The 18,361-nt window shown below is 38.8% G+C and overlaps 1 protein-coding gene across 1 annotated transcript in view; it reads left to right on the top strand.

The window, feature by feature from the left end:
* The first annotated feature begins 1,782 nt into the window (after positions 1-1,782).
* The window catches only part of Pkd2 (polycystin 2, transient receptor potential cation channel), a 52,310-nt gene continuing 35,731 nt past the window's right edge, over positions 1,783-18,361 (top strand). The window contains exons 1-2 of the mRNA XM_071614425.1: positions 1,783-2,449; positions 10,605-10,718. Coding sequence (XP_071470526.1) covers positions 1,861-2,449; positions 10,605-10,718 — 703 coding nt within the window. The 5' untranslated portion in view covers positions 1,783-1,860. The remainder of the gene's footprint in view (positions 2,450-10,604; positions 10,719-18,361) is intronic.

Genomic DNA, 18,361 nt, shown 5'->3' on the forward strand with positions numbered 1-18,361 from the left:
ACTTAGATCCTTACTTAGAACACAGGAAATGTCTTATCTACAGAAGGAACTGATGAATAGCAGGAGTCAGGCTTGTGCTCTGGACCAGTCACCAGTCCTGCCTTTGAGAAGCTTACAATCAGGAGAAGGACACAGACACCTAGATCAGGTGATGGGTAGCCATAACTATCTAAATATGATCAGCAAGTATGAGTGCATAGGAACCAACAAATAATACTGAATAGACAGATGTACAGAATGGGAAACCATACTAGAAAAGTACCTTAGAGGCTGTAACCAGCTGAATTGTGTCCTCCCATTAATTGAAACATTGAAGGTCTAACTCTAGAATTTCAGAATATGGGTACACTTAGAGATAGGCTTTAAGTGAACTTATTAGGGAAGTTCCTAATCCAATATGACTGGTGTCCTTGTAGGAAAAGAAGATTAGAGAGAAGACCAAGTAATGACACAGAGAAAAGATGAGCCATTTTCACACCAACATCTTGAAAGAAAATAAATTTCCATTGTTCCACCCTGACCTTGGTAGTTTGTTATGGTAGCTCTGTGTTAGCAAAGTAATACAGGAGCAGACCATGAACATTTACTAAAGCAAACTACAGAAATTAAATGTTATTTAAACTGCTGGAAGCCCACAGAGATGTCTAAGCATCAATATGATAAATTAGCAGCTTTGATTCTGTAATATAATTTGGAAACAGTGGAACACTGACAAGGAGAAAAGAGGTGGAATTGAAGGGAGGTCATTTGCCCCAATGTAGAATAACAAGATGTAAAACAAGGCTAGTGGGAATGAAAAGCAGAAATTTCATCAGAGAGACATTTGGGGGCAGAAATAACAAGATTCAGAGAACAAGAGGTGCAGGAGGTGAAGAGCAGACAGATAAAAGTATCATGTAGAAAAGTAGCTTGGGAAGTCAGGAAGGCAGTGCTGACGCATAGATCTTCAACTGAGAGTGTGGGCGAAGCAGTTTTAGAAGTGGAGAAAGGATTTAAAGTTCAATTTGGGGTAGATTGAGTTTGAACGTCCAGTCTGTGTAAGCTGTGTCAGCTGTGTGAGCTGAACAGAAATAAATTTCTAGACTTCGGGCCTAATGTAGGATTCTGTTACTCAGAGGCTAGTGCTGGCTAAGGGGAGAAATAAAATCACCTTGGAAGCACTAGTGATCTGAGATCCAAGCCCCAATCCTTGGGATCCCCACAGTGTGTGGAGAAGCCAACTAAAGACTGAAGAAACCACCAAACAGCAAAATCAGGGAGAGAAAAGTGGCAGAATGCAAAGCAAGTCAGTCTTAGTAGTGTGCTGGTGGTCTCCAAAAGAGGGAAAGTTTTCTTTGCTCCTGCTGAGACTTCAGCTTTAGCTGGATTTTACTAATTCACGCCATCCTACCAAAGAATTTCGATATTTCTCTCTCTGGGTGTTTGTGTTAAACGCTTCAATAAATCAAGGCAATAGTGGCTAGCAGTTAAACAGCACCATTATTTGGAGGTCTCCCCGCAGTCGGGCGGATCAGCTACTCCCTCCCTTACTGAGCCTCTACCCGAATGGAACATGGGCGCCCGCCGGGGCTTCATCTCCGACTCCACTTGGAACGCGGGCCGGGGCTCAGCAGGGCGCGCGCCGGCCGTGGGGGAAATCTCCTCGCGCCTCCCCAAGCAGCGCGCCACGGCTTCTGGGCTAGGCGAGGCGAGAGGCTAGGGGAGGCGGGCCGAGGGGGCGGGCGAGGGACGCGGGACTGCGGGGCGGTCGGGGGCGGGGAGCGGGCGGCGGCGGCCCCGGGAAGAAAAGAACATGGCTCCTGCCGCGGGCAGCACCGAGGGCGGCGCAGCGCATCCGCGCGCCGGGCGCCAGTGACCACGATGGTGAACTCCAGCCGCGTCCAGCCGCAGCAGCCCGGGGACGTGAAGCGGCAGCCCCCGCCCCGAGCTCCCGGCCCGGGCCGGCTGATGGCGGGCGGCGCGGGCCTCGCAGCCCCGGGCGGCCTCCGGGAGCAGCGGGGCCTGGAGATCGAGATGGAGCGCATCCGGCAGGCTGCCGCGCGGGACCCTCCAGCGGGAGCCTCGGCCTCCCCTTCTCCTCCGCTCTCGTCCTGCTCCAGGCAGGCGTGGAGCCGCGATAACCCGGGCTTCGAGGCTGAGGAAGACGACGACGAAGAGGAGGTGGAAGGGGAAGAAGGGGGAATGGTGGTGGAGATGGACGTGGAGTGGCGCCCGGGCAGCCGGAGGTCAGCAGTCTCCTCCACTGTGAGCTCTGTGGGCGCCCGCGGCCGGGGGCTGAGTAGCTACCACGGATCTGGCCACCCGAACGGGAGGCGGCGCAGACGAGAGGACCAGGGTCCGCCGTGCCCTAGCCCGGTCGGCGGCGGGGACCCACTGCATCGCCACCTCCCCCTGGACGGGCAGCCGCCCCGCGTGGCCTGGGCTGAGAGGCTTTTTCGAGGGCTGCGAGGTAAGACCGCGACCCGCAGTGGCTGATGCACAAACCAGAGTTGCCACTAGCGGCCGGAGCTCTCGCCCTTGGCGGATAGCTGTCCAGGCCTCCACCTCGCGTTCCCCTCTAGGTCCCCGCCTCCTTTGGAAGCGCCTTCCCCACCTCTGCTAATTCTGCTCTATTCCCGGTACCCTTCGTGCAATTCCACTGAGCCGGTGTTGGTCAGAATTTATTGGGTTCCTCCCTCTTTAGGATATGTCCGCCTGAGACATATCCTAAACAAGTGAGAACAAGTGAAAGACAAATTGGGTTTTCGTTGGGGTGGGGGGTGGGGGGCGATGAAGATTCCAGTATAACTGATGATGGTTGCAATTTCATGTTTTCTTAATGTCACAAAATCCAGAACAAAATAAACTAGCTCCCTTGCCTGCTGTTCCTCCGGCGTTGATGTTCCATTATTCCCCCATTCCGTTCTGGAAAGAAAACAACACAGTGTTATCCAAATTATGGGAGGGGTGTCATTAGGTTGTCATCGATGTTGTTTTGATGATGTGTGTATCACAATTTGGGGAGGAGTTGTTGAGAACACCATAAATAGAATAAAAATAATGTCTATGATAGTAGATGTTTGGGCCATTTCTAGTTCTAGTCATTTTTCTAAAACAGTTGCAAAGAACAGATTACATTGCTTAAAAAAAAAAAGTGTTTTTAAATAACAATGTTCCTTGGAATTCCAACAAAATGATGAAATCTTCAGATGCCACTTGATAAATGTGTCTGACTTGGGTGCACTCAAAAGGCAGGAGAGGAGTTTTCAAATTATCTGGTGCCTACTAAGAGGACACAGATTTTTATAGTAGCAAGTGAGATCCTGTTTTATAAATTTTTGTAAGACGCATCCTTGGAAAAGTGTTGCATTGACTCTTACCACCAAATTATTTTAATATCCATCTTTACAAGTTTCCATTCTCGGTTTTTTGGAAACCCTCCCTACATTTCCCTGTCAATTTTGGAAATGGTTCACAAAAACTCTACAGATATTGTTATAGCAGTGTAATTAAGACAGGTCAGGCCTACATTGGAGTCCCAGTTCTGCTACTTGTTGGCTATATAACCTTGAACAAGTTTGACCTCTTTGACTCTTAAATTTTGCATCTGTTAAAAAAGAAAAGAGATAATCATAGTACTTCTTGATTTGTTGGAAGAATTAAATGAGATATCCAAAATGGGAAGGAAGCCTTTGCCATATTGTGAGTGCTTTATAAATATTATAAATTGTGTTTCTTTTATATGTGTGCTTGTACTAGTTTATTTGATTCAGGATATTTGATTGAGGGTATTTGGTTAAGGATATGATGGAGAACAAAAGATAGTTTTTGATAACCTAAATGAGCATGTTAGTAAAGCACTAGTAGTTTTTAAGGATCAAAATTGTATCAAAATTAATTAGATATTATTTTATACTATGTAAAATGTGATTTAAAAAAGTCAGTGAAGTGAGAGAGAAGTTTCTTTTAAGTTAATAAATACTAATAAGTCACGTGATCTTTTAAAACTCAGATTATTTAATAAAACAACCTTTCACTAAACTCAATAATGGAATATAATAAAATGAAATATGTATTTTTATTTGAGGATATATACACATTTATTTCTTTTGAAGAAAAATTTGGGGGCTATTACAGTGAATACTAGTCAAACCATTTCAGTGGGAACTTCCACATAGCTGAACACATGGGACTTCTAGAGTGTGGTGTTCCTGGAAAGGACATGGAGGCTGTGCACCCCTTCCCAGTGGTAGGCCCTGTGAATCTGTTCATCTGTTTCCTTGGTAATATCAGTTATATTTAATTGATAAATATAAGAAGGAAAAAAATCCATCAGGGGTCTAACTTATAGGAGAGGAGACTCAAGCATAATTATTAATTATAGAAAATGTTTTAAATTTTGTTTTATTTCTGTTAGGGAGAGATATAGTTGGCATTCTTGTTGCTTACTAGATAAACAACTTGATAAATATCACCTAGTATGTAGTTAATCATGTGCTAGCAGCTAGGAAAGGAAATAAACCAGAGTGGTACATCACCATTTTCTTATGGAGAGAACCAAGAAATGCAAAATTAACAACCATAAATGGATTCCATTATTTTCCCCTCTCAGGATACGGATGATGGAAATCTTTTTTGTAATATGTAAGCAGTGCCCCAGGATCAGAAGAAAGTAACTTTTTGATTTTTAAAGGTAGGAGAAATTACTGGAGCTTGGAGTGGTCAGGAGATTGTCTGGAGTTCTCCCGCCTTTTTGACTTTAAACAAGCTTCAGCATACTTGGTTGTTGTTTAATGACATGAATCTGAGATGGACAGCAAATGGTCCTTCCTGCTCCTTGGACAGTAGATAGATCTGTCTTTCTAGTAGAACATGGTGAGCAAAGAAGTGCTGAGAGCTGGTTGTGGGATACATTGTATCTAAACAAGGAATTGAGAATGTCTTCCTAAATATTAAGAAGCAACTGAAGATTTCTGAGTAGGAGCAGAACATGCTGGTAAGAGCTAGGAGTCAGCAGCTTGGAGAGCAGGAGAACTTGTATTTCAGGAGAACTTGAAAAGGGAGACACCAAGCGAGGAGACTGAGTAGGAAGTAGCCAGGGTGAAGACGCTGAAAATGTGGACCAGGGGCAGCAAAGGATGGCTGGAAGATACAGGCAGTGCCCCAGACTAAGAGAGATTCCCAACAATCTTATTTACTCTTTATTTATATATTTTAAAACTTTTCTTAGTATAAAGGTAAAATGTGGCACTCTTTGAGTTATCATATAGTCTGGATTTCTAAAGTCGAATGATTTATGATTGTATCAACTTGCTAAAGTCAGTTTTTTCTTGTTATTTTAAATATCTATTCTTGGGCTATTTTGGTTCCTAAGAAATTACAAAATATATGTTAAATATTTCTTATCTGAAATACTTGGACCAAGAAGTATTTTAGATTCTGGATTTTTTTTTTCAGATTTTGAAATATTTACATATACAATGAGATATCTTGGGGCAGGAACCCAAGACTAAAGATGACATATATGTTCCATATATACCTTATATGCATAGTCTGTAAGTAATTTTATACAATATGTTAGTGCACTTGCATTTTAACTATGATATATCAAATGAATTCAGGAGTAGAGTTTTCCATTTGAGGGATCAAGGTGGTGCTCAAAGGATTTCAGATTTTGGAACATTTTGAATTTCAAATTTTTGCATTAGGAATGTTCAACTAGTCACATTGGTCAGGGTGAGCTAAGTTACTATAAGGAATAAACACCTTTTTTTCCCCATTTGGTGGCCTGAAGAACTAAAGTTGATTTCTTATCCTCATTACATTCTAAGGAGGGTGTCCAGGTTAGTGGCAGCTCTCCTACATGGGGTTATTCGGGGACATAGGCTCCTTCTTTCATGTGGCTTTGCCAGGGCCCTGTCATGATATCCATGACCAAAGCTGGATATCCAGGTTCTTGTGACAAGAGCATAAAGATGGCTTGTCACTGCTGTTGACTTAAAGGCTTCATCCTGGAAATGGTCCCCATAACCCCCACTTACGCTCTATTGGCAAAGTTCATAATCACATAGCAAAGGATACCAGCAAAAGAGGTTGGGAAGTATGATAATAGCCACTTGTCTAGAGGGAAGAAATGGATTTGGTTAGACAGCTAGCAGTCTCTGCTATATTGGTGCTAGGGCTCAAGTGAAATATTAGGTGTACTCTTCTAAAGGAATCAGACCCTGATATTGAAATTGGTCTGCTTTTTGTATTTGATAGTGACTTTGCTGTACTCTTATGTGTACTGTGCTGTACTCTTGATTTTCCCTGCCTTTCCTTTTGATATCTTTAGGGGAGAATATTCACAGTGATTAAGACTTAAAAAAGATCTGAACTTGGCTGTAGTTGATGGTACTAAACCAGAACAATAAACATGGAACCCACTATTCTTTGTTGCATTTCATGAGAATTCATCTAATTTTTTTAAGGCTTCAGAATTCAGTCTTATTTCATCAACAGCAGTGCATTGTTCTAAATTGGAAGCCTTCAACCTTCAGCCTGGGTTCAAGGGCAGTTTTGTCCTTCAGGGGTCTTTGGCAGGTTCCCAGTACAATTTTTGGTTTTTTTAAATCAGGGTGTGAGGTGTGTGTTTGTGAGGGGCACTCCTGGTATCTCTGGGTAGATGGCAAAGATTCTACTAAACATTCTACAATGCACATATGGTCCCCCACTCCTACCACAGTGCATTATCTCCTGCCCCAAATGTCAAGAGCGTAGAGGTTGAGAAGCCTTGCTGAAAGTTGATAAATTGAATAATAATAATCCATTCTTCACTGTGTTCCAGGTACTGTGTTGAACTCTTTGTTATGTACATACTTTGATTTTATCCTCAGGACAACCCTGTGAGGCAAGTACTATCATCACCACCATTTTACGGATGAGGTTAGATCACTTGCCCAGTGTCACAACTATTAAATGCTTGAATCAGGATTTAATTCCAAGCATTGGACCCCAAAGGTGTTATTATCCACTATAGTATATCCTTGGAATGCCCGAACATAACTTCAGCCATTCATTCTCCTTACAAATGTGAATTCATTAGAATATTCCAGATAAATTTGCATATCCAAATTCTTGATCTAGAGAGTAAGAGAGCCTGCCTTTCTTTAAAAAAAAATGGCATATATAACAGAAAAATATTGTTTTAACCATTTTTAAGGCATTTTATTTTATTTTTGTAGTTCCAAATGGATCTTTATTTTTTATTCATATGCAGTGCTGAGAATCGAACCCAGTACCTCACACATGCTAGGCAAGCCCTTTGCCACTGAGCCACAACTCCAGCTGCTGTTTTAACCATTTTTGAATGCATAATTCTGTGGCATTTAAGTAAATTCATAACATAATGAATGTACTTTACTTTTATTATTTCCAGAACTTTGTCATCATCCCACAGAACCCTTGTATTCATTTAACACTGACTCCCTATTCCTGCTTACCCCAAATTCTGATAGCCTCTATTCTATTTTCTGCCTCTATGAAATTCTCAGTCCATATCTATCTAATATAATAAGTGAAATCAAACAATATTTGTCCTTTTGCATTGGCTTATTTCACTTAGCATAATGTTCTCAAGGTTCATCCATGTAGCGGCACTTCATTCCTTGTTATGAATGAATTGTGTCCCATTGTATGTCTATACCATGTTTTGTTTATCCTTTCCTTAGTTAGTAAACATGGTTCTCCTCCAACCACCCCCCCCCACCCTTTGGCTACTGTTACTTTCCCTTATTTTTAACTCAGACTTTATCGCTTCCTTTTCCTCTTTTGTTTGCACCATGATTTTGAACAAATGAGGGTTTGTATTTTCATTACCTGGGGGGATTCTTTTGAGGGAAGTTTGCTCCTCTTTGGAGATTGTTAAGGTTATGCTAGTAACAGAATTCATGCAATCAATGGTCATATTTTGAGAATCCCTTTTATGGAAGGTCTTAGGGATACAGAAAAAATAGCACCAGGACCCAACTTTTTAAACTTTTTATCACCTCTACTACCCCTACTCAGAGTTGAGTAGGGGTAGTAGAGGTGATAATAGGTCCAAGGGATAGAAGAACCCAAAGAAGAGGGGGCTAGTTCTGCCTGAGGAGGTCAGAGACTTCCAGAGTGGGTCAAATTTGAGCTACATTTTGAAAGTATGAGGTGGAAATTCAGGGAGGGAACCACCTAGGGAGCAGGACCAAGCAAACCTGCAGCTAACTTTATGGAATTGGAACTTTTTCCAGTAGGCAGTTGGAAGACAGAGAGGATGGGGTGAGGTGGATGGTTCTGAACCCCAGGTCAGCAGCAGGCTGATGGGGAGAGGTGACTAAGGCCACAACCAGACACATGAGGATGGAAGAAAGAGGTTGTCAGGACTGTGGAACAGCTCCATGTGAGGGCTAAGAGGAGGGCCTATTTCTGACTTGATGCAATTAACCCAGACAAGAAAACTAGGTTTCTAGAGAAAGAAAAGAAAAATCTTTTGGGCCATAGAAGTCTAAGCCACCTATGGAATGTACAATTCAAGTTCCCCTATTTTGGATAAGAGTTACATACTTAACTGTTCTTACTTTATCATTGATATTAAACAAGAGAAATAGTTGACTGCAGGACAATTATTTTACCTATTTGTGGATGTAGTCACTTCTCACCCATCAAAATGTAAAGTAGATCCTATATGTATGTACACACACACACACACACACACACACACAAACACACACTGAGTGAGAAAATGGAATGAAAATGTTAAAACCCATAAATATTTGAGGAGGTAGGTAGAATAGTTTAGAAAAAGTAAAAAACACTTAATAATTGATCATATAAAAATATAAATAAGGGGACTTGTTTCTTTCTTAGAAATGCCTCATTTAAGGGCCAGAATTAAATTGCCATAGGTTATTGCAAATTTAGCTTGAATAAAATTTGATAGAAATCTGTTTTTTTTTTTTTTTCCATTTAAAGGCCAACAACACCATCTGTGAATATTAAGAATGATTCCTATTGTTTACATGTGGTTATCTGTCAACCATGGGAAAGAATGAAATCCCTGACCAAGTAGGGCAAGGTAACAGCCCTTCCTGATGCCAAGGAGACTACAGTCTTTACTCACATGACTATTTTAGACTGGGGCTCCAAAAGAAGTCTACCAAAAGAAATGGTGTGGTTGTATCCGGGACTACTGAGCTTAATCCTTGGCTGCTTCTGTTATTCCAAGTTGTAATTTTCCATGTCATTTAAATTTGTAATAATTCTTTAATATGATAGAGTTTCAATGAACAAACATTCTGCTTGCTGCATTTCTTTTGAGTGAGTAATTTTTGACGACTACCAGATCTTGGCAGAAGCAAACCTGGTCATAAGTTATGCTCCATTTTCATAGTGGTAAAACCTGTGATGTGTAACACAGTGTCTTTCAATTCAGATGCTGATTTTCCTAAAGGAAATTGGGGAGAAATAAAGGAAAGGAAAGGAAAGCATATACTCAAATTTAAGAGTACAACTAATGTATTATCCTAAGATAATACTAATGATGAAGTCATTTCTTCACAGTGAAAAATTCTATACACAATTTCCCTCTGTTCTGAATGGCTTGATTGTAGTTTAAGTGCCATGTGAATTTCAATTATTGAAGGAGGTAAGGTCTGTAGAATAAAAGCATGACGGGACATGTAAGGATTATTAACAACCAACCTAATTCATCAGAAAGGATTGAGAAGTTTGTCTTTTCTGGAAAACATTAAGGTTCTTCCAAGAAACTAGTAATGTGACTTGACCACACTGTTCATTAACAGGGGTTTGGATGGCCACCATGTCTGTCTGCTGGCAGAATCCAAAACTGTGGTAACTCTCTCCAGCAAGCTCACGGAGGGTTATGTCATCTTTACGTAGCCAGCCCAACACTTTTTCCATCTGCTAAAATGTAGAACATAATTGCTGATTTTACTTTTTCTTCAGTGGGGCGGGTAGGGGATGAACTGTTGCTTTTAATTTAAAAAGCATATGTTAATTGGCATTTTAAAAATCTGCTAAGCTAATCAGGCACCATGGAGTTTCTTAAAGGACAAAGATGAGCACAGAGTAGCTTTTCTGCCAGCGCGTTAGATGCTTGATGGGTGTTTCCAACTTGAATTGATGTACCAACCAGAAATTCTTTTCACTGGGGTGACCTTAAAAGTCATTAGCAAGGTAGTCCTTTATCTACTTAGCTGGGTTTAGTAGTCAGATACCAGGTTGTATTTTTTTCTGAAATAGAAAGAGCTGTGAGTTGTGCACAATTGCTTAATCTCCTCTTTGAAATTGCCCTCGTTTCCTGTCTTAAATTTTTACTGAAATATTTGCTAATGGTCTTGGGAGTTGAGAAGATGATTGAATTGTTGCCTCATGTTTTGCACATTCAGGAGAACAGGAGAAGATCTGAAATAAAAGCTACTCCTGCTAAACCCAGCTTCCTAATCACATTCAGAGATTGCTAAAGTGTTCATATTTATAAATGAGAACTCCCCGTACAGATTATACTATTTATTTCATGTTTTTCCCTTTTGTCATTCATAACATTTCTTAAATAAAATGACATCTTCTTTTTTTCCATTATTATTTTAAAGGTCTCTGGGGAACAAGACTCATGGAGGAAAGCAACACTAACCGAGAGAAATACCTTAAAAGTGTTTTACGGGAACTGGTCACATACCTCCTTTTTCTCATAGTCTTGTGCATCTGTAAGTAGTCTCTTAGCTTCCACTAATGGAAAAGTTTTGAAAATGTTTGACCTGTCAAAATTAATTAAAAAGAAGTATGTAGGCACTGGAAGCATGTTGGCTGGAGCCAAGAGTTCTCATTTGCTTTGTTTTCAATACTGATTTAGAATTGGGTAAACTCTTTTCTATCCTCTAGAAAGCACAGATTAAAAATCAGCATATCTGACTGGCCAGTTCATTGTCAGTTGTGGTCTTTTTTTTGTTTGTTTTTAATGAGAAGCATGGAGTCACTTGCCAAACCTGAAGAACCCAAGTTAAATGGTTTTAACATTAGATTTCATAGCAATGAATATAGTATCATCACTATTATGAGATCAGTGAATATGAAGTCTTCTGTTTCAGAAGAATGACTTTCCAATTTTAACTTTCAGGAAACGCAAATAATGTTACCTGGTATTATTTTGATATACATTTAAAAGTCCCTTCTTTTGGATTTGGATATGCTGTGTCAGTGTTTCATACCAATTCTTTATTTTTTCCAAATCTTCAATAATTGCTCCACTTTAACCCAAGGAAACTTGTGCAGGCCCCTCCCACTCTCCCCACTACCATAATTCTGTTTCCATGCTTTCAGCTATTTTAGATTTTTCATGTAAGAAACATGAGATTGTTGTATAAAACATCCTAGAAATAAAGGCTAAAAACTCGAATAATCTATATATTACATTAAAAATTGCAAAGCAAGAGATGATATCTTAAACTTTTATGTCCCAAGCTGCTAGAAACTTTTATGATCTAAGCTGTTTTTACTAGGACTAGTAAGCTTCTAACAAGTTTTACCGGGGAATGTCTTCTTTTTATATTTCCTAAGACTTTACCTACCCAAGTGGAAATTTAAGAAAGAAATGAAGTTTTTTTTAAGCTAAAACCTCTGTAGGTATGAAAAACATCATCTTCTTGGTTTTTTCACACTAAGTTTCTGGAGTTTAGTTTTAAAATATTTGTTTAGGAAGAAATGTCTCATGCTTTTAAAAATGATTTTAGTCCTTTTTTTTGTTTTTAAAGAAACTCATGATACTTTATTTTTTTTAAGAAAAAAGCTTTATTGAAGTATAAGTTACAAAGCTTTATTGAAGTATAATTTAACTCATCCATTTAAATATCAAATGCATGTACTTCTTTTTATAAATGTACAGAGTTGTGCAACCCTCAAATTCAATTTTAGAACATTTCCATCATCTCAAAAATATCCCCCAAACTTCCCTCTGTTGGTTGCATTTGGCAGAAAGCCCCTTTATCCTTCAAATGCTTCTGCTAACCATTACTTAGCTTTTGGTTTGCAGCATTCTACTGACTTTATTTCTTAATTTTTTTGAGGGATTTTTGAAAGGACTTGTTTGGTTTTTATGTCTTTGACTCATTACTCTACCCCCTTAATTCTATTCATGAATTTGGCCATGTTAGATTCCTCATGTAAGTGATTATGAGATTATTTTATAAAACATGTTATCTAAGAAAGAAATGCTAAGATGCTAGAATAATCTATATATTACATTAAACATTGCAAAATAAGAGAAGACATATTTTAAACTCTTGTGTTCTAAGCCAGTAGAGCTTAGAGTACTGAGGTTGAATTTGTTTCCTGCATGGAATGATGTTTAAATACTAAACTGCAGTGGCCTAAAATATTAACAGGTTGATTAGAATTATTAAACTTTTTCAAGCATTACCTATGCACACATATTTCTTAAGCAAAATAGGCCTTCCCTATAAGTAAATCTAGAATTATAGAAACTGCCTAAACATTAGAACTTCCAAGAAAATTTAAAAAAATAAAAAGAAAGAAAGAAATTACAGTTGGCCAAGATCCACTAACCCACCTTCCAAGATATGAGTTTTCAGATGCATCGGTAAGTTTGGGAAATAGGTCAGATAAATAAACGGAAGAGTTTAGAAAACCTGTTTGCAGTCACATAACAAATTAGTGTTTCTTTCTTATTTTAGAATTTTTATGTTCTTAGTTTGTTCTTTTTTACCCTAATTATACTTTTCCTTTGTTCGGAATCCTACATATTTTAATAAGCATAGTTTTATTTTTAGAATATTTTATCATCTCTGGTTAAGATCGGATCTTAGTAGCCATATGGTCAAACTTCCATTGAATGTTAAAATTTCCCCTGCACCATCCCTTCTGAATGGCCATCATCCTGCCTCTGATTGAGGAAGAGGCTAGGTTAAAAGATGGATATTTTGGAGCTAGTTTATTTTTCTGTGGCTAAGTTACGGAGTTCTTCCTTCTATCAAGCCAAAGACTTACCTCTGTGACTCTTTCTCCTAGTTCTACCCTCCAAAACCACTGATGCCAAATTCCTTTTCTATGTCTCTTCCAATCCAGCCCTTTGGATGTCTGCAGGCAGACATCCAATCTCTCTGAAGTCTTCTCCAGGATTAAGCTTTCTGGTTTGTTCAACTATTGATCCTGTGATTGTATACATGCTTTTGAGGAACTCACACCATGGTAACTCCTAGTAGCATGTGTTCTGTTCTTTAGAGTCCCTCACTATGGATATTGGGGCCGTGAGCTTCTTCCTCCAGATACTGCATTGCCTTCATGCACCCTATCATCCTATTTAGAAGGTTGCTTCATTTATCAATGATTCTCTAGTCTCTTCACCCAAAATCATAAAGCTCTATGTCTTCTGATTAGTATTTGAGGGTTTCCCTTTTAGCTTGTTTTTTTTTTTAATCTCATTAGGTTCTGCTCATTATTCCAGTTTTTTGAAATTATTTATATTTATTCATCTCACATATCACCTTTATTTCAGCTTCACAGTAACAGCCGAGTTATCCTTCATGTTCTTATACTTGTAGATTGATAAGTCAAAAAAGATTGACCTATGAACATCAGTCCATTAATCAATACCCTTTAGATGAAGTTCACTCATTGCATTATCATCCAGCTCAGTATTCATAGATAGGTTAATGGTTTTTGACTTCTTATTGCCTATCTGAATAACTCTACCATTCCTCTATCTATCAGCTATTGACTAAATTGAAAAATGAGGATTACCAGGCATGATTCAGCCCTAATAAAGCCTTAGTGTCTTCTAATGATGGAATTGTTCAGAAACCATCTTTTAAATCACTAATCCTAACATTTTGCTATTAATATCAAATGATTATGAATTTTCAAAATTATTACTTTGTATGCAAATGAGATCATATGCTTAACTCTATGTATGTCTGCATATTTGCATGTTCAAAGCTCTTTTGCTTCATAAAGATCTGAGTTCCAGTTCTACCACTGAGATGCTAGGTAAACTTGAGTGAATTATTTAATGTTTCTGAACATTTGTTTCTTCATCTGTAAAATACTTGTTTTGAAGATTAGAAATAATACATGAAAAGTTATCAGGATACTATCTCTCATACAACAGCAATGAGAAGTAAATCTCTAAATCATTAAAAACATCAGAATGACCAAATTAGTGGATTCTAAGAACTATATGTTGTAATTATTTGAGCCCAAATTCCCAATTCCTTTGGAGTAGCTAAATGCCCATTAAGAGCTTATGTTTCACCTTAACATGTTAGTTATTTTTCTCTTAGGATTTATTCTTAGTTTAAACCTGAGGTTGATATGAATTCATGATCAAAGTACTTATCAATATATATGGGTTACTATTTTAAATAATAATGGTATCTCACTTATGTGAGTTAGATGCTGGCTGAAATTATAGGAAGGAATAAGGAGTATTTCCACAGATTTTTGCAAAAATCTTTTTTTTCAGCCTCTATGATAAAAATACATTTGTCTTTTCCTTTTTCTATTCTCTTTACTCATCTACAAAGTTGTTCAACCTCTTAACTGTGGATATAATAATGAAAATTAAAAATCTAGTTGAATCAGTATCATAGAAATACAGTATTTCTGTAAGTCAAATTAAAATGCAGAAAAATTGCAAAGACTATGTACAAGGAATATGACAAACTATTAATATTTTAATAAATTTTAAAGTCAGAAACCACTGGGAAAAACAGTAGACTTCTGTAATCATATGCAGGAGAAAAAACATAACTTTTTTCACAGAGTGGAATATGTAATCCATTTATGTGGGAAGTCTGACTTTAAACCCACTGGTGTGCAAAGAAGTAATAAAAATGAAAGAATGAGCAACAAAAGTCACAGTAAAATCTGATATGTCCTAGGAAAGGAGGAGCTCTTTTAAGAAGAAATATGTCCTCCATTTTTTTTTTATATTAGAAGGTGACTTTATTTTGTGTTCTAAAAAAAGAAAGGAATATTTCATTTTACTTGTAAAGGACTGCAAGGATGCTATAGATAGTTTTCCTGATTTGCAGCAAGTCCACACAGATTGAATTGCTGATAACTAGGTTCATTGAAGTCAAGGTCAGTGGCTTATGGCCATACCAGTGAGACACTGCTTCCATTTCTGGTGACAAACATTCTAATAGCTTTCCATGTAGTTTTCCAAAATGGAAACATCACAGGTCACAATCTGAACATCACAGGCCACAGTCCCTGGGAAGTAACTGTTAAAGCCTTTGATGGTGGCTGGAAGACTTCTTGTCCTTTCTGGTAAATGACTAGACAAAAATTCAACTTTACAATGACAAGAAAGCAAAGATGTACAGAAATGACTTTAATCATGACCTTTTTTCCACTTGGCATACCTTTTCATCTTTCTGGTGATGCACATTGTAAATTTTCGTCTTGTTTTGAAATAGAACAAGCAAAATGCTAGTCTAGCACTGGTGTTCTCAAAAGCTTCTGTGTCAACATCTTCTATCCCTTAAATATTTTCATTAGAACTTGTTATTTACCATTTTCTTTGAAATTTTAGCCCAAACTGGATTAAACATGGGAATTTGAATAACTTTATTTCATGAACTCTCTTGTTGATTCGGCAGCCTCTCTTCCACCTCTTAAAAGCCCTGCGCCAAGGTCACTGGGGATCTATTTATTGCCAAATTCTATGGGATCTTTTCAGCCTTTCTGGGATTTGGTCCCTTGACATTTAGCATTCTGGAATCTTCCTTCCCTTTTTGACTTCTATAACTTCCTCTCTTCCAGTACTCTTCCTTGTCTTATTTACTTTCTTAGTTTTCTTTGTTCTGAAACGTGTAGGCAGAGTATTCTCTGTGACTAGTTTTCTCTTAGATGAATTTTCCCAAAGCAAAGCTTCAACTAGTACTGTTATATGGTGACTCCCAAGTCCTTCTATCCAGCTCCAGACCTCTCTAATGAGCTAGTCATCTTGTGCCATATTCTACTAGACATCCCAATGGCATTTCTCACAGGCATCTTATCCCTAATAGTCCTAAACCTGTCTCATCACACCGCCCTTTCAAGCATGTTTCAGTCACGTTGTCTACCCAGGTGAACATTACTATCCTCTGTGAACACCTTAGCCAAAGCTCAAGAGGCATCTGAGACACCTGCCCTTACCTCTTCAGTATCTCTCAAATCTATCTTTTAAACATCAATCTTGTTCCTCTTTTAACCCTCTCTCCTGAATTATTCATTTTTCATTCATATGACTGTTTACTAAATTACAAACAGATTTAGGTTCTGCCCTTAAGTGTTGAGAGCCATCCATGGTTTGGAAGTGCATGGAGCCATCCTCATGGATAGAGACATCTGGTATCTGGGAATGATGCTCTAAAAGTGCACTTTATCTGGTCAATTGCCCAGGGAAAATGTGAATCTCTTTCCTGCTCTGCCATGGTCTACACAGTACCAGAGACAGGTGTGGCCTACCAACATGTCAGTCAACCTGCTGACTGCAAGACATCTGGAAGCAAGACTCCACTCTTTAAACATATGCCTGCCTTTCATGTACACTTTAAATAAACCACCGGAGCCATTTTCCCTTTTTCTAGTTCCAGAACCCATGTGGACTAGATCTGGCCATAGTCTCTCCGATACTTAAGTTTAGTGATACGGAAGTTTAAAACTGGGAAAGAGGGTTCTCCTACAGGGAAGGTCTTTCTGAAGATTGAAGCAAGAGTGTGAGCCACCCAGATAAAGAGAGAACTTCATGAAGGTTCTGAAGCAGGAAAAGACTCAGAGCATTCCAGAAGTTGAATAAAGCCAGTTAGTGGACAATGCCATCTAATGAAGATGGAAAGTGATCATGGCCCAGACTCTATAAATTTTGTGGGCTTTCATTAGGGGCTAACAGTTTGAAGCCAGGACTTTAAAAGAGTTATACAGTTCATTTAAGTTTTAAGAAGATGACTGGATGCCAGGTGGAAGACAGTTTGGATGCATACCACTCTCCCTCTGTCTTGACTTTTAGGATTACCAGGCCCTGCCTCCAGGCATTAGTGCTTCTAGAACAGATTAATACAGTTGGATTTCCCAAGGGACAAGGTGTAATCACCTCATCTTTAAGATAAAATTTTAAATATTTAGATAATGGACCAGCATTTTACTCTATGGTCTTTGCTTACTTTTTTAGAACTTCCATTTCCTATAAATAATGGCACTTCAACCTCCTTAAGATTTGAGAGTCAAATTTTGACTCTCAAAAGGGTCTCCAGGTGTAAGGTTCCCTTCCTGTCAATCTAATTGCTGCTGTTAAAGAAAAACGATGCAGTATTTATCAAGACATGGTAAGGTAGACAGGACCATCATGGTGGGTATAGGTAAGGATGCTCTAAATGCAGCATGGGCACGTGGAATTTATAGCCAAGGAGCAGGGTGGGGAGTGAGGGAATAAAAAGTTCCTAAGAGGAAATAGCAGCATAAGGAGGATTCTGGCATATGATGGGCCAGAGTGACCAACTGCGGGAGCTGTAGGATGAGGAACCTGATCAGATACGGAGGATGAAAGTCTTGCTAAACAAATTTAGCAAATTTCTTTGCTGAAGCTGGACTTAACAAGGAAGTACATAGATGAGCCTAAGAGAAGGTTCAGGATCTTGACTGTAGTTTGACCAAGCAAAAAGTCTTTGTCAATCCTTACTCTTCAAGATCAGCTCAGGAGCCAGATCCAGAGAGAAGCCCCGGGCCACCTCTGTCATGCATCCTCAAATGGATTGGCAGACTGGCTCATGGTCCCTCACCCTCACAGGGAGGGAGGAAGCACACTGCAGTGCTGGCATGAAGGCTTCTCACTTACTGTTGACAGCTTTCCCATTTCCATTCTCCCTTTTGTTCACTAGTGCTTCTCATTCACTAATGCACAGAATATTCCCTACAAGTTGATGACAACTAAATCAGTTCAAGCCTAATAATTCTTTGATTTATGTACAGTGTTTGGCATTTCTTTATGATGGGTTTAGTTTCTAGAGTGCCTTCAAATATATGTTTTTATTATATCTTAGCATATCCCTATAAGAAGATGGTATAATATGAAGTTAGCAAAAAAGTTAAGCTTCCTGTGCAAAGTGGCCCCTTAACTTTGTGGCACGTGGCCTGGAATCCAGGACCAATATGTCTTAGTTCTACCATCTTTATATCTGGGACAATTACATTTTTATGGTATTTTGATTTCCTCTTTGGCCCACAACTAATTAAGGGAAAAAAACTTTTTAAATTGTTTCGTGACATAATATTATATGTGCATGCTTTATGCATCCTTTTGTTCATTTTCAGAATTTATAGTTTAAAAAAAATGTTTTTCTGTTTGTTCTGA

This window comes from Marmota flaviventris, chromosome 7, assembly GCF_047511675.1.
Source record: "Marmota flaviventris isolate mMarFla1 chromosome 7, mMarFla1.hap1, whole genome shotgun sequence".
Classification (NCBI taxonomy): domain Eukaryota; kingdom Metazoa; phylum Chordata; class Mammalia; order Rodentia; family Sciuridae; genus Marmota; species Marmota flaviventris.